The sequence below is a fragment of the Rhinolophus sinicus genome, chromosome 15, assembly GCF_057876585.1.
Source record: "Rhinolophus sinicus isolate RSI-liver-muscle chromosome 15, RSI-T2T, whole genome shotgun sequence".
In the NCBI taxonomy this organism is placed as follows: domain Eukaryota; kingdom Metazoa; phylum Chordata; class Mammalia; order Chiroptera; family Rhinolophidae; genus Rhinolophus; species Rhinolophus sinicus.
In genome coordinates this window covers 102,695,242-102,722,225 of record NC_142515.1, presented here as the reverse complement: position 1 = coordinate 102,722,225, position 26,984 = coordinate 102,695,242, and the positions used below count along the sequence as shown (strand labels likewise).

General features: G+C 44.0%; 1 protein-coding gene across 4 annotated transcripts in view; it reads left to right on the top strand.

Annotated features, from left to right (window-relative positions):
* GATA4 (GATA binding protein 4) overlaps positions 1 to 26,193 on the top strand; it is a 75,490-nt gene extending 49,297 nt beyond the window's left edge. For 2 of the 4 annotated variants that reach the window (XM_019733256.3, XM_019733255.3), the window contains exons 3-7: positions 14,617 to 14,786; positions 16,312 to 16,437; positions 20,957 to 21,044; positions 23,010 to 23,158; positions 24,359 to 26,193. In XM_019733256.3, the coding sequence (XP_019588815.1) occupies positions 14,617 to 14,786; positions 16,312 to 16,437; positions 20,957 to 21,044; positions 23,010 to 23,158; positions 24,359 to 24,541 (716 nt within the window). In that variant the 3' untranslated portion in view covers positions 24,542 to 26,193. The remainder of the gene's footprint in view (positions 1 to 14,616; positions 14,787 to 16,311; positions 16,438 to 20,956; positions 21,045 to 23,009; positions 23,159 to 24,358) is intronic. The other 2 variants (XM_019733258.3, XM_019733259.3) reach the window with 2 other exon arrangements.
* Positions 26,194 to 26,984: the final 791 nt, after the last annotated feature.

Sequence of the window (26,984 nt, the reverse complement as noted above, 5' to 3'; positions counted from 1 at the left end):
CCATGAGGAAGGAATGTCCCCAGCTAGGTTAGCAAATGGGTGTCATAGTGGTCAGGGTCTGATTGATTTATTTTGCTGTTCAATGTACAGCTCTACATTTGTTCCAGATCTCTTATTTTTTTGTCAAGATGAATAAATACATTATTGATTAAACAGAGAGAGCCACAATAGCCAAAAGGGTTTTGTGTTGGTTAGAATTTCCCTTCTTTCTCAGTATTAATTTCTATTTAGGGACATAGACCTCACATCCAACTTAATGTCTGTAATTCCCTCTACATAGAGGGGGACATTTACATAAGCAACCCAAGTGTCCACAGACAGATGAACAGATAAACAGAATGTGGTAAAATATATACAGTAGAATATTTATTCAGCCTTAAAAAGCATGGAAATCTGTGGTTACCAGGGGCCAAGGGTTGGGGTAAATGGGGAGATGTTGGTCAAAGGGCACAGACTTCAGTTATATGGCAAATAAGTCCTGGAGATATAATGGTGATTATAGTTAATATTGTATCATATATTTAAAAGTTGCTAAGAGAGGAGATCTTAAGTGTTCTCACCAAAAAAAAAAAAAAAAAAAAGGTAACTGTGAGGTGATGGATGATTGTGGCCGTCATTTCACAAATGTATATGTATATTAAATCATCACATTGTAGACCTTTAAACAATAGAATATAAATAGATAAATACATTTTAAAAGGAGGCAAAAATATGACATATGTACAGCATGGATGACCCCTGTGGACATTATGCTAAGTGAAAGAAGCCAGTCACAAAAGGACAAATACTGTATTCCTCCTAAACGAGGTATCCAGAGTCGTCAAATTCAGAGACAGGAAGTAGAATTGTGGTTCCCAGGGGTTTCGGGGAGAAGGAAGTTGTTGTTTCATGGGTACAGTTTCAATTTAGCAAGATAAAAAGAGTTCTAGAGATGGATTGCACAACAATATGAATCTACTTAACACTACTAAACTGTACACTTACAAATGGATAAATGGTAATTTCATGTTATGTGTATTTTACCACAGTTAAAAATAGAAAGTAAAACTAAAAGAGAGAGAGAGAATGCAAAAGCTTAGCAGAGAGTAAACTGGAAAAATCCTCCCACCTGACACTGCATTCTATTTCCCTCCCCAAAGGTGCAAGCAGTATTAATATAAGAGTCGATAGTACTAGTCCCCTCCTGAATTTGTTCTATCAGATTGTTTTTCTGTGGCAGCTTCACATTTTTTCCTAAAATATCTCCCAAGCACGGGAAAGCTGTAAAAGGATGGATTGAACTAGTAGACCTTTGCCATCAAATATGCTCCAGAGGTCCTGGGATTCCACTGCGATGCTTCGGGTGGGAGGAAGAGACTGAGAGCTGGGCTCCGTGCTACCCCCAGGGTACAGAAGTTCCACTTCTTTATATATATTCTGTAAATGCCTGCTTGGCACAGAGTTCTGAGCCTAGAATGAAAAAAGGAGAAAGAAAACTAACCCAATAAACAAAGTATGAAATAGACCCTGATCTGTATGTTCATATAATTTGGTTTAGGAACAAAACATAGTTAGGGAGAAAAGGATGAAATAATACCAAACGATCTAAATGATACTGGAGGACAACGATAAAATATGTAATTCACGATTGATGTGATTTATTGTCAAATAAACCCATGGAAACATTGGGTTAGCTGGGCAAGCTAGTGATAGGAAGAACAACTGATAGGATTTGAGAAGGATGTATCTGTTGTTGAGAAGGGCTGGATACTTCCTGTGAAAGATAGTAAAGGTATGCTATCTCCCCTTCCTCCCTGAATACCAATGCATCAGATGAAAAGAACCCTCCTCCCCAAATAAAGTAAAAATTTCATCTCTAGTGAAATTGGGAAACGACTCATACCCCCAACTACAGAAATGCTGTTAAATATAATGGAAATTCAGAGCACATTGAGGGGAAAACTGAGCTATACCTGTCAGATCTCCAGCCAGGTATAAATTTCCTTAGTTATAAAATAAATGAGATTGGAAAAGAAGGCAATGTTTCATTATTTGCAGATGAAAGAATGGTCAACTTTGGTAAATATGTAGGCTTTCTATTTGGAGAAAGCTATAAAACTTTACCGAAGCATATAAAAGAAGGCATGAATAAATGGGGAAAGATACTATCTATGCTCTTGGATTGGAATGTTTAGTAGTAGTCTTTCTTCCAAATGCCCCCAAACAAATCCATAAATTTAGTGCAGTCCCAGCAAACATCCCAACAGGATTTCTTACAATGCAACTTGTCAAGCTGATTATAACATTTATATGGTAGAGTTACTGTACAAGAATAGCCAAGATAATCTTTAGAAAATAGACTTAATCATTGGATCCTTTCAAATATCAAAATACAGCTAAACAATTGTGGGTATCATGGAATAAAATGTAAATGTTATGTGCCTTTACAATGTAAAACTACTAAATCCTCTTAAAAGACTGAGGTAGATCTGTACTGATATTGGAAAATGTCCAAATAAATGTGCTTCCACGAGGAAACTAAGCTGTGAAGAGTTTGGGTGGTCTGGTCCCATTTGTGTTCAGGGCAGAGGCACTATTCTTTCCAGTTGCCTTTTCCTGGGGGAGGATTATACCCCCCACCCTGTTAGCATAGTCTTGCCTATGAGACTTGTGATCAATGACATGTGAGTAGAAGTCACTTGTGCAACTTCCCAGTCCAGGCTTTAAGAGCCATTATGTGGTCCTGACATCACTTTTTGCCCCCTGACACGAGGCTGGTATGACTCAGATAGTTGCACCTTCAGCCTGAATTCTGGAGTGAAGCACACACATATAGCAGAACTTAAGCCACCTTGCAACTACCATGTAAAATGAACAGCAGAAAATAAATCTTTAATATAACAAACCACTGAAATGTGGGGATTGCTTGTTATAGCATCACCTAGCAAAAGCTGACTGATACTTTATTAAGCAGCACCAAAACCAAACATACATGTTTAATGAATATATAAATGTTTTTTTCTTAGTTTCAGGTGTACAAAACAATGGAATCGTTACACATTTACACCCTCACAAAGTGATAACTCCCCTTATGGATATAGTTTTGAACATGTCTAATATATCTTAAAGAAACTTTTCTCATGTATAAACAGGTATGTACAAAGATGCCTGTTACAGCATTTATTACAGCAAAAATTGAAAACAATATGATAATATATTAGAAGACTATGAAGTAACTCAACGTAGCTCCACGTGTATCAACATAATTAAAACTCAGAAAAATAATAGGCAAAAAAAAATAAAACTTGCAGAGGGATACATATAGCATAATATTTCTACGAAGTTTAAAACATGCAAAAGTATTATGCATTGTTTTTGAAAAAACATGCACATATTGCAAGAGTAAAAACATTTATATGAATCAAACATTACCTTCAAGATAGAAGTTATTTCCACTGCGGAAAGGAGGAGACTGGGATGACGGAATACACAGGGGAATCAACTGTATCTGCAATTTTTTATTTCTTTAAAAATATCTGCAGCAAATAGTGGTAAAATGTTGAGATTTGACAAAGCTAGGTGGTGGGTTCAGGAATGTTTTTACATTTTAATTTCAATTACAGAAATATTTCATATTTTACAAGTAAATTTGTAAATGTGATGTGCAGTGTGAAGGCATACTGTAAATTTAAAAAGCACAAAAATCATACTTATGATGTTCAGAGGTCTATATATATATGTGTATAAAAGTATAAAAGTGAATTGGAAGGATATACACTAAATTCAAAATAGTGTTTGGATCAGAGATGGTGACAATAACAAAGATTGTTATATTATTCTTGGTACTTTTTTTTCTCTAATTTCTAAATTTCTAAAATAAAAATTATAGTTAATAAAATAGAAAATGTCTGGAAAAAATAGAAAAATTGTTAGCCACTGTTGCCTCCAGGGCATGAGATAATGGTAATGGTGGAGACTTATTTTTTATGTTACATCCTTCTGTACTGTTTGAATATTTATAGCAATTATGAATTATACAATTTAAACATAAATTAGGGGAAAATTAAAAAATATGTATACGAGAAGAGGCAGAATGTAGTGCCAAGTTGGAGGTTTCCAAAATCATGTTTCCAAATGCTTCAGTTTTGTTTTGTGGAGACCAGAGCAAGAGAGGTAAAATTACTGTTAGTGAACATTTCCACCTCTGATTCTTCTGGAATTGGTTCCTATTAACCTCAGCCTTTAAGTCTGATAAATGTAGTTTGTGATATTGAAGCAGTGGAAAGACCCCATTCACATCATTGGTAGAGAGTCCTAAGTAACACTCCTGCAGCGATGCCTCTGCGCCCTCTAGCGGTTGGAGGACCTTACTCAAGACCCCCACTTGTGTGCTGGTCCATGTCAGGTGGATTTGAACAGAGTCTGGGACATCCTTTTGCCCAATCAGCTGCACTTCTCTGTCTTTTTACGTCGGGCTCCCTCAAATAAGATTTTCTTTGAAGAAATGATTCTGCAGCTTAAAGAAACAAGTAATAGAAACATCACTGGTGCAGAGTAATTTATACATTTGGTCTGATATTAATGTGGGTCATTTTCAAAGAAGGAAAGATCTAGATCATCGGGTCTAACAGCCCATTTTGCCAAGAAGATCCTAGGCATTGGCAGGTAAAACGTGTACTGTGCAGATCCATCGCTAAGAGGGGCACAGTCTCCTGGCCCTGCCGCATGTGGTCCTCGTCCTTATTTTTTGTTTTGTTTTGTGTTAACTGAACGGGGAGCTAAGCAGAGCCCTCCCAACTCTCCTTGGACCACAGTTTATGCAAAAATATTTCAGGGTAACTAGGTGGATTAGCAGGAGAAGAAGACGTAAAGGGCTGGCGATGGGGCTTAACCTTGGTTTGATTAAGTAATCCCCAAAAACCCCCAGAGAGGAAAATAGTCTCTTGCATATGTTTCTACACCCTTGCTCCCCTCCCCTTCTGAAAGGCGTAAATCTCCCCTGAAATGCCTCCTTAGCATTCAGGGCAATAAAGAGGTCACATTATATCTCCATAAATCTCCCCTGCTGGCTGGCTGGCTGCTGCCATTCCAGGAGGTGAAAGGGAAGTTGTTTTCTCTCGATGGCTGCTGGACTGGAAGGAAAGGCCTTTTCCCTCCAGACCCATTGTCTTGGTCCCTGAGGGAGCTGGTCTGGCAATTTGTTCAGAATTTCCTTTCCATCCTGCCAGCTTGTAACCAGCTGGAGAGGGGGTGCAGAGTCAAATGGGCCCAGACTGGCCTGGTTTAAGTCTCCTTGACGGGCCCTGATAGAGGGTGTGGCCAGAGCTCCCTTTCAGTCTTCCTATTTAATGAAAGGAACAAGGTCTACACGGGCAGTGTGCATGTGTATAACTGAGCATTAAAAGCCAAGCCAGGGGGTGGCCAGTTAGCTCAGCTGGTTAGAGCGTGGTGCTAATAACACCAAGCACCAAGGTTGCCAGTTTGATCTCCACATGGGCCACTGTGAGCTGCGCCCTCCTTAAAAAAAAAAAAAAAAAAAAAGAACAAAAAAATCCAAGCCAGATCCACCTGGGCTGGGGCCTGAGCCTGCCTTGGAGGCTGGGCTAGGGGTCCCTTGGGACAGGAACTAGGGTACTGTGAAAGGTGACAGTGGGTGGGGGAAACTGAGAACCCACTTAGAAAATGGTGGCAGATAAAATCCTCTTATGAGAAATCAGAAAATGGAAGCTGTCCCTAGTGGAGCCTGCTCTAAATTAAAAATACTACTATATGAAACAGTGGGGATGATAGCTGGTGCATATTTATTTACTTTGTTTAACATATAAAAGATTATTTCTTGCAACTAGAAAATAAATGAACATAGTTGAGTATTCAAAAGGTGCACAAGAGCTTACAGTAAAAAGCACCCCTGAACCACCAGGGTGTCTCCCTGGAAGCAATCAATATTATCAGTTTCTTGTCTATCCTCTTAGAAATATTTATTGACTATACAAACAAATCTGTGTATAGACTCTTCTCCTTTTCCTTTTGTACCTTGCTCCTAATATTTCACAACATATTTTAGAAAGAATTCCATGTCAGTATATAAAAAGATATTCATTCTTTATGGCTACATAGTGTATTCTAATGGAGTTAACCAGTTCCATATTGATAAACCGTGTAAGCAGTTTTCCAATCCTCAGCTATTGGGGAAAAAAAAAAGCCACAATGAATATGAACCTTTTTACACAAGTGCCAGTGCATTGTGGGACAAATTCTCAGAAGTGCAATTTCTAGATCATATAGCGCATGCATTTATATTATTACTTTTGCTAAGATATTGCAAATTTCCCTCCCTTGGGCCTGTACCATGTCACACTCTCCAATGCCAAGACTACTTGTTTTCCTACATCACCACTCGGGGACATTTAGATGACTGAGGCTGGCAGGCTGGCAGGCTGCCTAGGAAGGAACGTTGACTCACCCCAGTGACTAGTAGGAGCCCGGTCCGGCCCTGGACTTTGTCCACAGCATGACTGGAAGGCAGCTTTGATTAGCTCATCATATACATCCCCACCTGCACCCGGTGGAGAGGGCCTTTCTCTTTCCTTCGTGGGATGGGAAGAATCATCAGTGCCATCTCAGGTACTTGAGTCCAGAAAAGTCTGCTCCTATGGGAGGGGAGGCAGCTGGGCCCAAAGTGGAGAAGGCACTGTGTTAGTTTTTGGAAGGAGAGGATCCCAGTAGACATCTCCAATTCTCCGACTCCTGGGCAGAGATGCTTTTTAAAATTTAATTTGTGTTATTTTGTAACAGCCTTCTGACTATGTAATTTACATTCTGTAGAGTTTAATCATTTTATTAAAGTGTATAATTCAGTGAATTTTAGTGTATCCACAGAGTTGTGTGTCCATCTCGCAATCAATTTGAGAACATTTTTTATCACTCCAAGAAGAAACTGATACCTGTTAACAATCATTCCCATTTCCCTCTCTCCCAGCCTCTGATCACCATAAATCGAATTTCTGTCTCTATGGATTTGCCCCTTCTGGACAAAAGACACTCGGTGGTCTTTTGTGACTGGCTTCTTTCATGTTGCGTGTTGTTATTTTTAACTGTCCATTTCTCCCAAGTTCAGAGCCTTTAAACTGCCGTTCCTTCTGTCTCCAGCGCTCTTCCCTAGATAGAGATGCTTGTTTAATTAATTCAGCTGCTTACTTAATGAATTTAAATCATGTTACAGGAAGAGAAAATCTTAACATAGTCCATGTAGTTGTCATTTTAAAAATCAAGTCAAATTTTCATTTTTATTTTTTTTTAACCAAAACTTGGTTTTCTTACTTATTCCCCTATCGGTGGATATTTGGGTGGTTTCCAGTATTTTGCCATGAGCATCTTAACAATAAACATTTCTCTCTTTCTTTTTTGGGGGAGGGGAGATAGGGTCCTTTTGAGGTAATCCAAGAAATTATTAGAGCAGTTTGATCATTAGCAAGAGTGGGCTGGTTTTTAGTGCATCGTGGAGCACTTTTCTATATCCACCCATCCATCCGTTACATATATGTATATATATACCCATATTTTGTATATATGACAACGGCTGGCCCTGCGTAGATAATTCTCTCAGCTCAGTTAGCATGTGTGTCCGGGCACATGGCATCTCAGTGGCTAGGCAGTCAAGTGGGCCAAGGGTAGAGCCTTCGGGTTTATACCATTCTACTGGCATTACTGATACCTCATTCCACGCTTTAGGGCGCTGGATTTTATTGAAGTCTGATTGGTCAGTGTTCATGGGGTTTCTGTTGTGTGCTGAGCACTGCGGATGAAATGATCCAGCCTGAGAGCAGCATGGTGCTGCGAGGGCAAGGACCAAGTCACAGCATGTTCTAGAAGCTGAGATGAGTCATTCACCTACCTTGCAGGTACTGAGTTTTGAACTGTTTGTGTTGACACTGTCTGCTGCTGAGGGAAAGTACTGGGTCCCCAACAGGACAGTCAGCTCATCTACTTGCAGGCAGGAGCGGGTGGGACTCTAGGCCCCCAGTTAACAGACTGGTCAGTCAGTCCGGGTTGAAATCCCAGCTCTGCTATTTACGGAGCAAGACCTAACTTTCCTGAACCATGTTAACTTTCCTCTACCGCCTGCTCTCCTGGGCCCACCTCTCAGTCTGCCCCTGCTGTGAACACAGACCAGGGAGGAATGGAGGTAGGTATTTGGGAGCTTGTAAATCTCCCAGTTGGTCCGCAGAAAAGAAAGACAGATGCTTGACTCTGGCCAAGATCCTTCAAAAACAGGGTACGACTGGTGCCTAGTGGAGTCTTCATCTCATCGTGCTCTTCATTTTTATTAGCATGTTAGGAGGTTTCAACTCTTGGCAATGTGCTAGAAATATTTTCTTCCAGTCTATCACTTGTTCCTTAACTCCTTCTTTCTTTTTCTCTCTCTCCCTTCTTGTTTTTGGTGCTTTTTGTTTTTTTCATTCAGAATATCCTTGTTTCTTTGAATTATTATTTTTTTTAATCCTGAGTCCTGTTCTTTAACTCTCACCTGAAGCCTGAAGCCAGGCTCTTAGATGAATGCCAGTGGGGTGTGTGTGTGTGTGTGTGTCTGTGTGATCTGTCATATTATTCAGTGGCTATTCAGAAACGTAATGTGCTAAGTATTTCATATAGATTATTCTCAGTTCTCTTGTTCGTAAAATTCCAAAAATGTTACGTATCTCATGAAACCACAGTCAGAATGTAATGGAAAGTCTATATATGAAGTGCCAGCGTTTTGTTCTTTTGCAGTCAGAGGCGGAGACCCCAGACTCCTCAGGGCAACTTTGGCCCAGCCTGGCAGGAACTGCTTCTGTTCAGCGGCTACAGGAGCTTCCAAAATAGGTGCTCTAATCCCCACCAGCCTGGACGCTGCTTGAGCTGTTTCTGCCCTCCCCTCGGCAGCCTCCTGTCACAGGCCAAGCCTGACAAAGCCCAGAAGACCAAAGGCTCAGAAGCTGCCAGAAAAACCTCAAGATTTGTTTGCTCCTCGTGCCCCAGAGCCAGGCGCCAGCCCGGGGACAGATCTGGGCCTGTCAGGAAATCCACGCACAATCTCTGGTGAACTTTGGATGGGACTGGGGCTGGGGTTCAGCAAGGGACATATGGGTGGAGCTAGAGACTTTGTTCCTGAAGCCCCTTCGGCTCTGGGGGAGGTCCCTGGGCAGGCCCCTCCCCTGTCATTGCCACGCCTTGGATCCCCTCTGGCCTCTATTTTGTAGCATTGAACAGTTGCCCTGGGCATGGGTACTGTCCATTGTGTTTATGTGTCTTGCCTTCCCAAATCGATTGCAGAGTGATCCAGGCCTGCTGAAGACGTCTGGCTGGGGACGGCAGGGTGAGGGCTAGTGATACAGCCCAGGGGCCGTCGCCATTTCTTGTATTTAGTAGAATTATTTGTTTTGAGTTGTGTATCCCCCGCCAGACCAAAAAAACTCGGCAGGGATTTTGCCCCAGTTGTGTCTAATATATCTGTATGTCCAGCTTTTGTACTGGGGCAAGTAGAGCAGACACACGGCCAATGTGTGGGCTCCAGTGCCCCCACAGAGCCAGCAGAGGGCCTGATACTGGACATACTCAGCACCTGCGGGTGAAGGACAGGAGGGTCACTCCACTGTAGGCTCTGGCCCCAGGCCCAGCTTTCCCCCGCAAGAGGAAGACCCTCCAAAGAGGGAAGGCCTGAAGGGCACCTCTGCAGCAGAGGCTCTGTGGCACCAACTCAGCGGGCTGGCACATGCATGGCAGTATCCATCAGCCTGAGCTTTCCAGCATCAGGAGACAAATCCAGCCTTTGGGCAGTGCCCAGCGGGTGTTGCCAACCGTGACCCTGACTTCTGATTCCTCTCCCTTCTTCCTCCTGCTTTCCCCCGCTTCCTCTCCCGCCTTTCCTTCTCCCAGCCCAGACTGGCTTACCCCTCTGCCTGTGGGTGGTTCCCCAAGATGGATGGAGCAGGTCGGGAGAGAGGTCGGAGTCCTTGCCTTTGACTGCGTCAGTTCTCTGTGGGGAAGTCAGGGGTGGGACCCTTCAACCTCCAGACCCACATTTTTCTTTCAGGCACTTGAGTGGGAGTAGTCTGCCTTAATCCCTAGGCATATCCATTCTGAATTGGATGCTTAAGAAAGCAGACCGAGTTTGTTTCCCTCTGCGAAACAATTTTTTTTTTTTTTTTTTTTTTTTTTTTTTTTTTTTTTTTTAGTGGGGCATGGATGGCAGTGAGGAATTAGACCCAGATTCTTGGGATTAGGGCACAATTCTTTTTGTGCTTTTGATTGCTAAAAGAAGCATTAACAAATATTTCCTATGAGCAGCAGCTTTGTGACCTCATGAGTATGTACTGTGAACTGCTGTGCCAGTTGTTCATTCCCAGCCACAGGTCTCAAACTTGTTCCTGTCTGTGAGTGGTAGACAATGTACAATTCTGAGCACGGCCCCAGTGGTTTGAGGAAAGGTCAGATTCCCAAATCTCCTAGCTCTTTTATCTATCCCCTCCTGCCCCCCATAACCCAGCAGCGAGGTTTGTCGCTGGTCTTCCCCACTCCCTTCCAACCCCTCCAACCCTAACAATAATCCATCATGGTTATCTCATTTGGTGTTTGCAAAGCACTTTACAGCCATTGTTGTGAGTTTTTCCTCTTATTTGCAAAGTACTTTACAACTATTATTACAGAGTCTTTCCTCTGAAGGTGGGGTAATGCTGACCCACTTCCTAGAGACCTGGCTTCCCACTGTCTTCTACTAAGTGGTTGGTCCAATTCCCGTGATGCCCAGTACCATGTGGGTGGGGCTTTCTTAAGTCAAGGCCATAGCTGTGCCCGTCCAAATTAGAAATAAAGCTTAGCAGCTGGCTTCAGGCTGCTGCCCAGTTGCCCTCAGGAAGTTGCACTCTGTGCATTTCTAACAAGGAGTAAGAGGTGGTTGTCACCAAGGCTCACGCTGCCAGATGTTAGTGCTGGTTTGGGGCTCTGTGGCCTCCTCTTCCCCCAGAGTGGGTGCTAAGCAGCAAGGTTTGAATTTCTTTTTCTCCTTCCTTCAGTCCAAGGGAGGAAAAATATGTATCAAATGTAAGAGAGTAAACTAATCTCTTCCTCCATGCTGGACTGGGAGTTGCTTGAGGTGATCAAAAATGTGTGTGTGTGTGTGTGTGTGTGTGTGTGTGTGTGTGTGTTTTAAAGTCCACACAACCTAACTAGCCTAACAGAATTCCCTCTTGGTGGTCTTAGCTACCATCACAGTGTATATGGCATTTTGTGTGCTGCATTTTTTTCTTTAACATGGGGTCAGCATTTTCTGCTATTATGTCGTCTTTTGTAATCATTGTTTAAAATTATGTAATGGTTCATTGAGTAGGTTGGATGGCAAGATTTTCTGGTAGAAAATATGGAAACGTGTGCAGATTTGGAGGTGGAGTGGGTTGTGGGGAGAGGTGGTATCTGACCGGATGCCTTTAGGATGGCCTTGATCTCCCAGCCAGTTCCTCCCTTTGGCTGCTGTTGTAATACCTGACCCTTCAATCCGGATCAGACTTCTGCACTTCCTACCCTAGACAAGAAGTCTCTGCCACCCAAATCCCCAACTTCATCAACATGTCTTCTGAAAATGAATTGAGTAACGTTGTTACTCATTGAGTAACGTTGTTACTCATGATTGATATTCTGGCCCAATTTGCCCAACTAGGTCATTAGCGTTCTGGGAGTAAGACTCCCTCTTGGCTCCTGTGACATCTGTCAGAGTGTTTAAATAGCAGATGCTCAATAAATATTTACTATTGACAAATACTTACATATTTGCCAACCTCCAGTGTCTTTCTTCCCTTGGCCATTAAAATAGTTACTTGACTTTGTAACCCACTCTGTGTGGTAAGTGTGGCATTTCTAAGGCAAATCTTTGTGTTGGGTTCTCAAGGCAGTGTAAGGCCAGTCACCAGCAGAGACCTAAGATTGCTAGGGTGTCTCCTTCAATGAGATTCTGTCCCTGCATATGAAACAATAAGTGTGAAGAGAAAAAGCAACCTCCCCTCCAAAAAAGAGGAACAGATTTTGAGTCGTTTTTTTTTTTTTTTGTCTTCGGAACCATTTATAGATAAACCAGAACACAAGAAAGAAGCTGGTTTGCTTATCTCTAAAAGAAGAGTGTGACTCTTTACCTGTAAGAACCACATACTGAAATATTTGTGAATGAAATGATAGAATGTCTGGGATTTTCTTCAGTTATATAGGACAGGGGAAAGTGGGTGGACGTAGGTATACATAAGACAAGACTGGACACAAATTGTTGGCCGCTGAGGATAGAAGAAGAGTTCATTTGTATATTCTATCCACTTTTGAATGTTTAAATGTTTCCATAGTAATAAAAATATGGAAGAAGAGGGTTGTGCTAAGTTTGAACAGGACAGATGATCTAAAAATGTCCTCGGTCCTCAAGTGTGATTTAGACTAGAACGCAGTGTCTCGGTTCAATTTTGAGACTGTAGTGCCATCTAGTGTTGTCTACAAACACCCAACATAATGATGACACTGCACGCACCCCACGTTGGTCTCAGATACTTCTGTGAACTCCCCTGGCCTTTCCAGTTCGCTTGTGGACAGGCCTGGGCCAAGGGAGCAGGGCTGACCGCTCTGAGCGAGGAAAGCACATGCCGGCCTGGAGGTGGAGGGGGCTGTGATCATTTTGAGGGTGGCGTGCAGGGTGTTGCTCGTTCCACGCCTCCTCCAGGCTTGGGGCAGCAAGCTGTGCATGGGAGTAGCCACTTCATGTGCCACTGTGCAAGCGGGTGACCTTGCTGGAGGGTTCTCACTGTGACCCAGGTGCAAAAATAGCCTCTCTTGTGACCGGTGTGTGCTCAGCTCCTGGCCTGAGCAAACAGCCGCTCACACCTGCACATTGTTGACTCGGTGTGTGGACACACAGCTACTTGTTTGCAGGTGCAAATGACTGTTTGTGTACCGAAAGTTGAGGGGGGGGGGGTGGCCCCACCATCCTCTTCTTTAGCTTACGTTCCCTTAGAGCAGGTAGCTGGGTCACATAACTAGCAGAATGTGTGACCTTAAAAACCCAGGGCTGGGTCCTGACGGAGGAAGAGCTCTTAAAAACCTCCCCCTTGAAATGCCTCCCTCCTTTACTAGAGAAGAATCTACTTGTGCCTCACGTAGTACGACAAGAACAATCTGGACACCAGGGTAGCTGTATTGACGGTCAGAAAATTTGGAGAGGATATAAACATTTTTCAAAATAAGAAACAGTGTACATGGAGTCAGAGAGACTTATGGAAGTTTTGAGCCAGCCTTTATGTATAAGGTTGGTGCAAAAGTAATTGCGGTTTAAAAGGTTAAAAATAATTACAAAAACCGCAATTATTTTTGTACCAATCTAATAGCTCATGGGGATAAGAAAACCGGCCCAGCTGATTTCACCAGGGCAACTGAAAGGAGAGGAGTGGAATTTATCAATTATAAAATTCTATAGGCATGGAAGATAAAGATGATCGGGAAGGCAGGGTGTGTGAGTGAGTCCACGAGAGTGACAAATAATGGCAACTTTTCCATGGACGTGTAATCAACTCTACCATTGTTATAATATGTACCTTTATTTTATGTACCAATAAGCAAGAAAATATGCCAGACTGTGATACAGCATATCATTACAGATATATTGAAATGAGAAAAATGAATTACAGCCTTTTTTTGCAGGACAGTTTGAAAATTTGAAAAACTTTGGAAATAGTGTAGTCCTTTTTGGCTCATTAATTCTACGTTGGGGGGAATATCCTCAGAAATAACCAGAAATGCTAAGATTTGTGTACAAAATGAGCAGTGTTTACAAAACAAAACTCAGAAACTGGGCAATGATTCAGTAAAAGATCAATGGTAACAGTTAAAGGATGGCACATTTGTATGATGGGATATTTATTTTACTGCGCTAAAATTAGTTTATGAAGAATTTCTAATGGTGGGAAAATGCTTTGGCATTAAGTGAAAAAATAGGATCAAAATTATATAGCTTGACCTCAACTGGGCAAAAATTTATGTCTATACGTATATAAAGAATTGGAAAGGCTATACTACAACAAAATGCTAATAACACTGGTGACCTTTCAGTTATAGGATTATGTATGATTTAGATTTTCTTTACACATTTCTGTGTTTTCTAACTTTCCCAAAGTAAATATTTATTATATTTTTATTCAAAGGGAAAAAGAGTCTCAATTTTGAAAGGGGGCAAAAAAACAAACAAACAAAAAAACACAAACAAACCAGAAAGAAGGTATAAGTGGAACTCAGTGTTGGGTGAGAACCTCAGGGCTACAGCCTCTGAAGGAGAGAGAAGGGATTAAAATCAGGCTACTGATTGTCACTGCCAAACTCTCTTTTTTTCCTTATGACCAGGGAGAGAGCCTTTTTACTCCGGGATGCCCGGGAGTAAAAATGTCCACTTCCCAAAACAGTGCTCTGAGCTGATCCCCCTGAGGTTGAGGTCAGAGTGAGGAAGAGCAAGGTCTCCAAGGTGATCCACCCTTCACTCCTTGCAAGGAAAAGACATTATTTCTTTGAGCTTTAGATTCTCCAACATAAGATTAACAGGAATAAACAAAGAATGAATCCTCTGTATTATTTCCCACCCAGTAGATATGTTTGATGACTTCTCAGAAGGCAGAGAGTGTGTCAACTGTGGAGCCATGTCCACCCCACTGTGGAGGCGGGATGGGACGGGGCATTACCTGTGCAACGCCTGCGGCCTGTACCACAAGATGAATGGCATCAATCGGCCCCTCATCAAACCCCAGCGCCGGCTGGTAAGCAAGTGCTCGGACCACTCAAGTCCAACAGCCTTGGGGGAGGGGGGGAGGCAGGGCACACTTGTCTCCTCTCAGGACCTGGCTTTAGGGCTCCCACCTTGGTGGGAGATTCTCTGGTTTTGAATTTTGGACTCCAAGTTACCTTTAAAAGAAGGTGCAGTTTGAGGGGGTGGGTGTGTGGGGGCAGCATAGTAATTTCTCACACTTTAGAGTTAGCATGAGCTACAAGGATGTTTCAGACTGTTGACCTTAAAAAAGTAGCCAGATATTTCTCCAGCAAAATGGGTTTATTCTGAAACAACAAAGAATTTCAATTCGGGACATGTGGTCTAATGGTAAACCATGCCAAGTCCAAATGACAAAGAAGAGGAATATTCTTTTCTAGAGGAAAGGGAGAGTTCAGAGGGGCTGTTATACACAGGGTCTACGGGAGGAAACTGGGAGTTCCAAATGTAGTGACTTTTCATTGGCTGAGTTGTAACAGTCTTGCAGGGGGAGGAGAGGAGCCTATTTCTACCTGCTGGAGCAGTTGAGTAGGAAAACATCTTTCTGTTGAAGATGGAAAGTAGGCCTCCTCTTGTTTGGGGTCATGGATGATGAGTGGTATGTCTTGAGAGCTCCCCCTACAGGCCCTCCCAACTCCAATTTAAATGAAATTTCTATGTATGAATCTTCACAAGACCATCTAGTCCAAAAGCTTAATTATGCAGAAGTGAAAAATGAGGCTCAGAAATGCAAATGGTCTTGCCTGCAGTCTCACATGAACCAGAGTCCAGACTTCCTGGCTCCCGGTCCCGTGCTTTCTTGTTTGTCTCATGTGTTCACAGCAATCCCATGAGGAAGGTCAACTCTTCCTTTATATGTTGTTACTTACCTACCCTCTTTTCAGTTGACCAACCCAAAGCCCCGGGACATTAAGCAGTGTATGTTGGGCCCTATAGCTGTGGAAGAATTTGGAACTGAGTTTTTGGCTCTTGGTTCTATGGTCTTTTCTCACCATAATTTGATTTTGACCAATACGAACTGGTTTTCACTATCTTAAGGAAGGAAGAACAGAGGGGATAAGCCCTGATGTTTCCCTTTCTTGATGTCCCACGGCCCATCCAGTCTCTGCTAACCCTTGGATACAATCATTCCTCACCCACCACCCGTACCTGGCACGGAAGCCCACGTTAATTCTACTTTTGGGAGAAGCTTTTCTGCCTCCAGTGTCCAGTGCTCACGGGGCTTTTCATCTGACATCGAATGACTAACACTGCTACTAATGCCGCAGTTACGATTAGGAGTCACTCTTCTCCCACAGCAGAAGTCCTTGTTTTCATTGCCGAGGGTGACAGCCCCACCGCCGGGTAAAGGGAGGTTCTGGTGCTGTGGTTGGTCTGAGATTCTCACACGGGGCTAACATGGCCTGCCCCTGCCACCTGTATAGGGAGGCCAGCCCCGCAGCGCTCCCTGTGCAATGGGAGCAGCCGCACCTGCCTGTACTTAGACTTGAAGGGTTTGTCTCCTGTGTTGTTTGTAGTCCGCCTCCCGCCGAGTGGGCCTCTCCTGTGCCAACTGCCAGACCACCACCACCACGCTGTGGCGCCGCAACGCAGAGGGTGAGCCCGTGTGCAATGCCTGTGGCCTGTACATGAAGCTCCATGGCGTAAGTAGCCCCACCCCACACGGGACGGCCCCCTGGACCAGCATCCTTGATCCTTCATACCTATCACTCAGTTCTCACTTGTCTATCTCTCTTCGGACTGTAATTCATTGTTTCCTTAACAAAGTATACGTGGATTTGGAAGGGACCTTAGAGACTACTCATCAGTTTGGACAGCTTTCACAAAATTCCACTCGGTGGCTTATAAACAACAGAAATTTATTTCCACGGTTCTAGAGCCTGGAAGCCTGAGATGAGGGTGCCAACATGGTGGAATGAGGACCCTCTTCCAGGTCACAGACTTTTCATTGTATCCTCGCCTGGTGGGAGGGGCTGGGGCACTCACTTGGGCCTCTTTTGTAAGGGAACCAATCCCATTCTTGAGGGCTCCACCCCCATGACCTAATCACCTCCCAAAAGCCCCACCTACTGATACTATCACCTTGGGAGATAGGTTTCCAACATAGGAATTTGGGGGAGACAGAAGCATTCAGACCATGGCAGAAACACTTCTGGTCACTTCCATCTTTAACATTACATAAGCCTAATTCCCATTTTACAGATGAGGAAACTCAGAAATAGTTTATGTGGTAATATGATATGACAAAGGTAACAATTCAATAGATAAAAGATAGTTTGCTTAAGAATAATTGTATTGACATAATCTGGAAAACAAAAGCATAGTTTGACCTCCACCTCCTACCAGAAACAAAAATAAAGTTGGGTGAATTAAAGATATGAAATGTCAAATATCTTTAAATAGAGACAATAGAAGTACTAGAATAGAATGTAGGGGGAATATTTATATAACCTTGGGGGTGGGAAAACTTCTTAGACAAGTTTTCAAAACTCTTAAGCCGTAAGATAAGAGTTAGATATATTTGATTATATAACATTTAATGTTAGTGTATGGAAAGAGATACTTGAGGAAAGTAAAAACCAATACACACAAATATCAGGAAAAAAGATTACTATTTCCAGAATACAGGGAGCTTCTACAAAGCTCTTTATGTTCTAATTTGCAACAATCTCCATTATATAGTGCTTTAAAAAAAGTCAGTGCAGAATGTTGTTTATATTAATAATAAGAGTATATTAATAATAATGTGGCATTATTTTTATAAAGAGGGGGAATATAATTTATATGTAGTTGTTTATATATACATAAAACACCTCTGGAAAGATATATAAGAATCTGGTAGCATGGGTTGCCTCTAGGAAAAGGAACAGGGGTTTGGAGGGATCCTTTTTTCATTTTGTACCCCCTTTGTACCTTTTACATGGTGCATGTGCATGTCTTACTTCAAATATATGTTAAACTACAACAACACAAGCAAAACAAACGAAAAAAGAGATCCTATAGAAGAATAAGAAAATGACAATCTTCCCCCCCCTTTCCCAAAATGGGCAGAAGTTATGAACAGACAACTCCCAGAAGCAGCTCAGATAGCCACTGAACACGTGCAGAGAGGCTGGACCTCACTAAAAATCAGGGAAGTGTAAATTCAAACAACGTTGAGATCCCCTGTTTTGCCCATATGTTTGGCAAAAATGAAAAATGTGTGATAATATGTGCTGCTGGTATGGATTTGGGAAAATAGATACTCTCATACTCTATATTGTTGATTTGTATGTGAAGTACTGCAAATATTCTTTCAGAAAATTAACCTAGTAGTACTTTTTAAGGTTAAAAACACATATACCTTTTGATCTAGCAGCTCTACTTTTGGGAAACTAGCATATAAAACAATAAAAGAGTCAGGACACAATCATGTTTGAACTGTTTATTGCTGCAGTGTTTGTACTGGCAAAAACTAGAAACAATCTTAAAGCCTCATAAAGGAATGGTTGAATAAATTATGGCACATCCTTTAATGTGGCATATTGCATAGAAGTTAAAAAATAATAAGTTACAGCCATATATCTTGACCTGGAGTAATGATAAAACACATTGCAAATACAGTAGGCCCTTGAACAACTCAGGGGTTAGGGGCGTCGGCCATCCTACACAGTCAAAAATCTGTGTATAACTTAAGTCGGCTCTCCACATATGCAGACTCCCAACCACGGATTGAAAAATACTGTTTTCCACTTGAGGTTGGTTTAATCTGCAGATGTGGAACTTGGAGATATGGAAGGCCAACCGTCTATATATTTTAAAAAAATCCACTTGTAAGTGGATTCGCTCAGTTCAAACCCATGTTGTTCAAAGGTCAACTGTAATATCCATAAGAATAATCCCATACTGTGGGGGTGAGGGTACATTAAACACACACACACAGATACAGTTGGATGGATGGATGAATTCACACACATACATGTAATAGATATGTACATGTGCATACATGTTTGATAATTTAATAAAATGTAAGAAACATAGGCTATTACTCCAATTGCCTCATGGGGACAGGATTGGTGGTAGTGGGGTGGGAAGGGTTGTTATTAAGTTAATCTCATGCCTCTTTTCACGTTTTCTTGTTATAATGAGAAAAAAAGTTTAAAAATACAGTTAAGAACATTTATAAGAATATACACTTCTTTCTGCAGATATTTGTTGAATCACTGTAATAGTGACAAATGTAGAAAACACCTCCAGGAGGAAAATGATTAAAGAAACTATTGTTGTTTAATAGGAGAATGGTAAAAGAAACTGATAGAGGAATATCGTGTGGGTATTAAAAAAATTGTGTCTTTGAAAAATTAAAAGTAGAATTACCTGTGACTCAGCAATCCTACTTCTGGGTGTATATCCAAAAATAATTGAAAGCAGGGTTTCCAGCAGTTATTTGTACACGCGTGTTCATAGCAGCATTATTCCCAATAGCTAAAAGGTAGGAGTAACCAAACCATTGATGGATGGATGGATAAGCAAAATGTGGTATAGACATACAAACGAATATTATTCAGCCTTTTAGAAGGAAGGACATTCTGACACGTGCTACCACATGGATGAATCTTGAAGTCATTACGCTGAGTGAAAGAAGGCAGTGACAAAAGATCAAATATTATATGATTCCACTTATATTAGGGACCAAGAGGGGCAAATTCATGGCAACCAGAATACTGGTTGCCAGAGTCTGAGGGGAGGGGGAAATGGGGAGTTATTTAATGGGTACAGAGTTTTAGATTTGCAAGATGAAAAGAGTTCTGGAGATGGATAGAGGTGATGGTTGCACAACAGTGTGAATGCACTTAACACTACTGACCTGTGCGCTTTAACATGGTTAAGATGGTAAATCTTATGTTACGTGTATTTTACCACAATTTTTTTTGAAAAAGTATTGAGATGGGTAGGGACTAAACAAGAGGCAAGATTCTTCTGAAGTCAGGATGGGCTTTAAGAAGGCCTGAATACACTTTCTCCCAAAAGTGGGAATGCTGTCTCATCTGACTCTCAGTTGACTAGAAGGCAAGTTCAAGTTCATATATGCTGGTGCACTTCTCTCTTTACCATTCCATGTTGATGTCTCTGAAGTGACAGTTTTTCTTTCAGTATCATCAGGGTTGGCATTTATTAGTCCCATATGGGAGACCAGCGGCTAAAAGATTTGGTTGGCTAAGCCTCAAAGAAACCAGATGTGGAGAAGGCACAATATTTAACAATGTTAGAAAGATGCAGGCTTGCTCCCCAGACACTTCTTTCGGCCTCTGTGAATGGCTCAAGAACATAACACCTGATAGTCACTGCTTGTGTATGAGGAATCAGATGGGATACAAGTATTGTCCATGGACAGTTTATCTCTCAGTACCTGGCCACGGGCAATCTCTACAGCATAATCTCTTGCTGCTTCCCACCACCCATGGCAACACCACCCTTTGCTCCAGTCAGATTCAATGTAGTGAAAAGCTAGCTACTCTAAGTAGAGTGACTTTACATTTTGACTCACCAGGACTGTCCCAGTTCATGCCTATTTTCTTGGCATAATTATTAATAGCACTCCCTTTTCACTTTTATAGTGTCCTGATGTGGCTGATAAATTAAATGTTTTGGCATATACTGTTTCTGCTGCCTGAAATGCCTGTCCCTGTCTGCTCCACAGCCTCCTACAACTCAGACATCACCTCCTCAGCGAAGCCCTCCTTGATGTGCTCATGTGCCACTGCCCCTCCTCCCCAACCCAGGACAGAGTTTAGTGTTTCTTCTTTGTCCTCCCACATCACCTCAGAGTCTGGTTATTTTCTACTTGTCTGTCATTCCCACTAAACCATGAACCTCTAGAAGGAAGTATCTGTCTTTCAGTCTCTGTTTCTCCAAGGTCTAGTATAATACCAGGCATGTAATATATGCTCAACCCTTTTTAAAAAAAATAGAATTGATTTCTTTCTCAGCAAGAGTTCAGGGGCTGAATCACTTAGTCTCGGCCCCAAGGTTTATAGAGGAATTGCTTAGATGTTGCCTTATCATAGAGAGAGAGAGAGAGAGAGAGAGAGAGAGAGAGAGAGAGTTTAAATACTGTAGCTGTGTTTAAATACTTGTTTTGTACAAGTAGAAAACCATACATAATGACTTGTAATTTCTTAGGTCCCCAGGCCTCTTGCGATGCGGAAAGAGGGGATTCAAACCAGAAAACGGAAGCCCAAGAACCTTAATAAATCTAAGGCAGCAGCAGGTGAGGAAAAGAGCTGCGTGTAATGATATGTCTGGAGCCCTCAGGGAGGGTGAGAATGAGGTATTCTTAGGTGGGCCGGCCCAGGCTGCTGAGGTGGAATGATAGCAGTGTCCATCTCAGCTTTTCAGGATGAAATGAATAACCCAGTAAATAAGTAACATCATCGTGGGACCTATTTGGAGCTTTTGGAGCAGGTTCACATCAAGTTATGCCTGATCAATGCCAGTTGCACAGACTCTAGTGGGCAGCTGGATGGGTCAAGGGCCTGAAGGGAAAAGGAACATGACTTGGTCCCTTCATCTTTGGTGCTGCAGCCACTCAAGAACTCCACTCCTTTCAGTTCTCTTTGGGGGAACTGGAGTCTAGGAAGACAGGGTCCCATTCGTCATGTTCACAACAGATTGATTTGTAAGCCAATGTATAATTAACATCCTGTAGTACTTTGTACTTTAGAAAGCTCCTTCACAAATATTCTCTCATTGATCCTTAAAGACCCCCACAAGACCCATTAATTATCCCCATTTTACTGATGAGCAAACTGAGGCTCACAGAGGGCAGTGACTTAACCAGAGTCATACAGCTGTGAATGGGTAGGTCCAGAATGAACAGCTAAGTTTTTACACTTCGGGGTCCATATGTGTTTAATATATCACTCTGCCTTTTCAGTTTCTAGAGTGAGCCTGAGGACTATGTATGTTCCCTCTCAAGAGCACTTCCTGCTCAGTACTGCTACCAAATTAAAGATTTCACTGCGAAATGCTGCAGTTGCAGAGAAAGTAAATCGGCTAATCTGATGGAAAGTTTATCTTCTATTCTAAGGCTTGACAGAGTCAGATAAATTTTTTCTTTCCACTATCGAGATCATGACCAAAGTTGTCCTTTCCCAGATTCAACAATGGCTACCCCTCTGGCAGTCTTGGCTTACTAGACCTTTTAGTGTTTACACTGGTCGTCTTCCGCCTTTCTCCTGCTGCCACGTGGTTTATAAGTATACACATCCCCCTGGGTGACCTCATCTCCTATGCGTCACAGTCACAGGGAGAGCAGGCATTTGGTTCAGGTGTACAAACCCCTATCCGAAAATCAAAATCCAGGGAGCTAGATTTGGCAGCAGTATCTAATCTGAACAAACACAGGCTCTTTATAGTCTCTATTTTCTCCACGTGTCAATGTTCACGTTTTGCTATAGAACTATGTATGTCTGTGTGTATGTATTTATTTTTTAATTACAGTTGACATTCAATATCATTTTATATTTGTTTCAAGTGTACAGCATCGTGGTTAGACATTTATATAATTTATGGAGTGATCCCCCCGATAAATCTACTATCCACGAAAACACTACTTTGAAAAGATATATGCACCCCTATGTTCATTGCAGCGCTATTCACAATAACCAAGATATGGTAGCAACTTAAGTGCCCATCAGTAGACAACTGGATAGAGAAGAGGTACATATGTACAATGGAGTATTACTCAGCCATAAAAAAGAATGGAATCTGGTCATCTGCAACAACATGGGTGGACTTAGAGGGTATTATAATAAGTGAAATAAGTCAGACAGAAAAAGACAAATATCGTATGATTTCACTTATATATGGAATCTAAAGAACAAAATATTGAACTATTAATGGACTTAAATATGTCCCAGACCTCCCTGGAGGAATTGTTTTATAATGTACAGTATTTCCCCTTTTTGAAATCCAAAAAGTTGGAATCCTGAAACACATGTGGCTTCAAGGATTTAGGATAAGATAAGGGGTGGTGAGCTCATCCCTTTGAAACATTTGAAAAAGTTCTCTTGAAAAGCTCATTTTGGGAACTGTCGTCCTACACCAATGAAAGACTCCGCCTCTGCCCCCAGCAAATGTACATAAGCCATGAGCACAGACCTGGGTGTCTCAGAGGACCGCCCTCTGTCTGACCCTCTCCTGGTCTCGGTGTCCTGACTCTGCCTCGTTCCAGGTCCCGCGGGCAGTGAGAGCCTCCCTCCTGCCAGCAGTGCTTCCAGCACCTCCAGCACTGTGGCCACGAGCAGTGGTGACGAGATGCGCCCCATCAAGACAGAGCCCGGGCTGGCATCCCACTACGGGCACAGCAGCTCCATGTCCCAGGTATGCCGCTGGGCGAGGGGACGGGACTGTCCATGGCGAAGTAGGTGCCAAGGTGCAGCACGGGAGCTTGGACTTGCAGCACGTGGCCCAGGGAGCTGCCTGTGTCCTCAGGGCCCCACCCAAGGCGAGGGGCTGTCTGCCTGACACAGCTGGTCAAGCTACCGTGATTTGGACACACAACTGTGAGACAGATGTTTGGCAGCTCCTCTGTGTCAGGACCTTCAGAGACAAGGAAAGAGGAGTCTGGGGCTGGCCCACAGTATGACACAAACCTCAACCTGAATTCGACTGTGTCCATTGGGGCAGAGGGTGGGTACGAGTGTTGCAGGCTGCAGGAAGCAGAGCAAGGGGCTTTCTAGGCAAGTCTGTCTCCTAAGTGAGGGGTGGTTTGACCTTGGCCTTGAAGGATGGGTCAATTTTAACAGCAGGAAGGGGAAGGGGAAGATGGCCATCCTGGCGTAGGCAAAGGTGTGGCAATGCACAGGGCAGGGTGGATGGCATGGGGTTGGTGAGGAGGTCACAGGCAGGACGCCATGTCAATGTGGGTCAGCTGTAGGTCCAGCTCCACCGTGTGTCCAGACGCTGGGCCAGCAGTCCCCGCATTCCCCTCTTTCGGATATGATGGCATCCCTGCTCCTCCACCCCCTTCCCTCTGTGGTTCCCCTCATCTGGGATCATGATTCTCCCAAGCCTGGTCACAGCCTCCATTAACTCTGATCTCTTCCCCACCCATACGCTGTACAGGAGGCCATGTCCTAACCAGCTTCTTCCTGTCAGAGCGAAGAGAAGCTGGTCCTATAAAGCCAGGAGAGTCAGGAGCCCCTTCTGGGTGGGAAGGATGGCTACTGTTTGGAAGTCGAGGTCTGATGGTGATGAGGTTATAGAAAATGTCTCACAGAACTATCCGAGCCTTCCAAGAAACTAGCATATTTACCAACCTACCGGTCACAGTGTTCAGTAGCAGCTGATGAGTCATGCACTCCCTTTGCATCCCATAGCACAGGGGTAGGGAAAACAAGCGCTGCAGGGGTCCCTTGTCCTGCCCTTGTCCTTTGGCCCTCTCCTCTCCTCCATCTCCTAGGGGTGGGAGCCAGCCTGGGGACATCTGCTTAATGGGACTCCCTTCTCCAGCCCAGCCCTCCCCTCCTGAGCCCTCAGGAGTGATTCCACTGACCTCGTCTTGCACTTTTTTGCTTTCAGACGTTCTCAGTCAGTGCTATGTCTGGCCATGGGCCCTCCATCCACCCTGTCCTCTCAGCCCTGAAGCTGTCCCCACAAGGCTACGCGTCTTCTGTCAGCCAGTCACCACAGGCCAGCTCCAAGCAGGACCCTTGGAACAGCCTGGCCTTGGCTGACAGTCACGGGGACATAATCACTGCGTAATGTCACCTCCCTCCCTCCTCAGATTCCTGCATGGACTTGCAACTTGGAGAACAGCAGAGATGAGGCTCTGGGCTCCCAGCGGCTGGCCTGCTCTGTCTGGAAATAACTCCAGAACAACTGGGAAGAAACTTGAAGTTGACGATTTGGTTAGGGGACGTGGGTATTGGATTTTAATCAGATGGCTTTTCAAGGTGGGAGGCTGGAAAGAGCCCAGACTCCGATCTGGAAGCCCCTACCCTTCCAGGGGCTCACTTCAGTCCCTTCTGTGGAGTTAGAGACTTCTTTCTCATTTTCTGCCCACTCCACCCTGACAGGAGATGAGCTGTCCTCCCCTACCGTCCCACCACTGTGGCCTAAGGTGGTGGTCTTCCACGGTGTTCCCAGCACCAGGGATCTGGGGGCAGATGCAGGGGCAGGCCACTGGGAGCCCTGCTCCAGCCTGAGCCAGGGCCTCTGTTTGACATGCATTTGGATGTGACAGGCCCCTTGGGGCAGCTGCTGCCCTTGCCCAACACTCCCCTTCTGGCTCGACACCACCCCTGCCTTCCTCAATACTGAATCTTGACTCCAGAAACGCTGGGTGTAGCTCCAGTGTGCCTGGGTGCTCCGTGGGGAGATGGAGATGGAGGAGGGGCTGCTTTACTCGCCACACAGGACGGCTTCTGCAAAACCGCACCTCGGCGACTTGGCCTCCCCCACGGTCCTTTCCCGGCTCACAGCCTCATCCCTTCGCTTCTGCTCTTCACCCTGAGGCCTCTGAACATAAAACCCCTTCCACTGCTCTGAGTGATTCAGATCTGCCTTCAGCTTGAACATGTCACTCCCTCAGCAAAACGAGAGCTCCACAGTTTAGCCAAACAGCAGCTCCCCTCACGCCTGCCCCCCCAATCCTTCCTCCACCCCATCATGCACAGAGGGTTCTGACTAAGAACAAAAGAGGTTCTGCTGCTAAAGCAAGTCTGACTAGCACTCATCTAAGACTTGAGATCCTTCTGGAGAGGCTATCTGCTGGACATTGTCTGGGGCTGGGGCAGGCACTGTTGGGGGGCTGGGTTTTCCGTGGATTCTGACTCGCTTGCACTCGAATCTTGCTGACGTCACTCTTGTTCTGCGGAGATGTGCCTCTTGGTCAGACAGCTGGTGGAGTCCATCCAGAGTTCCTGCCCCCACGTCCGTTCTCCAGCAAAAATCTCTTATCCATGAGGCAAAACACTACGGATTTTGCAACATAAATTCAAAGCAAACAAACCCAAGAAAACTCATGGAAAGAAAGACAAGGACTGGTGAGAGAAGACACTGAGGTGGGCCTGGAGGGCTCTCCAGCTCTGCGCTGCTCTGGATCTGGCCTTCTTTTCCTCTCCACATTGCTGTTCCTGCCGTGACACTGGGGCTCGAAGACTGCTCCCACCTGTCCTCCTGGGGCCTTCCTGTGTCCTACCCCAAAACACCCAGCCCCCCACCGAAAAATCCTCCAGGCTGTAGCAGAGAATCTCTCTAAACCAAGATTCTGTTTTAATCATCATTTACATTGTTTTCTTTCGTGAAGGCCGCCCTCGTGGACCTTCCCTAACCCACAAACCTGTTAACATTGTCTTAAGGTGAAATGGCTGTAAAATCAGTATTTAACTAATAAATTTATCTGTACTCCTGTTTCCCTTCTCCTCCTCCCTCAGAGGTTTTTCCTGGGAGGCTCGCTGCTGCCCCTTGCAAGGCAGTGTTGAGCCACGGAGGCCCCTTTGCCGATCCACTCACAGGCTGCATCCCAAATCATTTTCTCCATTCATCTTTGGCAGTTGGCCAGGACTTCCCCTGTAAGTGATGGTGACGAGTGACAGGAACACTCATTCTGGCCCTGCTACCGACTAGTTTGCGACCTTGACAGGTAACCTCTAGGCTTTGGTTTCCTAGGAGAGGGTTGGACCAGCTGTTAACTATAGTTCCTATGCCCAACAGTTTGCCCAACAAAGGGGGGTCATTTTTAGAGCTCCCTTCGGGGACACCAGGGCAGGTGCGTGAGGCCGAGCTGCGGGGCAGTGATTTCTGCAGCCCACGTGAGTTGATCACTGGGTCACCCTGAGGTGTTCTTCCCCTTCTATTTTCCACTTGCCCTTTACAGTTTGATCCAAACAAGCCCTTGGAGGGGCAGCTAATGATCCACACCAGCGGGGGAGGAGATGAAAACTTCTCCTTTGTCCATCTGTCTTCAACCTTCTTAGGCTACAGAACTGCTACATTTCTTCACAGTAAAAGTGGGGTGGGGGTGGGCAATGGTCCTAAGGCCACCCGCTGACTTGGAACCAGTTGAAAGGGGCCCGGACAAGCAAACCCACCCCGACTCAGAACTGTTCATGGTGGCTTCCTGCCTCTCTCAACTGACTTACGCCAAACCCACTGGGCAACTGGTGGCCTTTGACTTTTCACAGCCCCCCTGTTATGTGTGAGC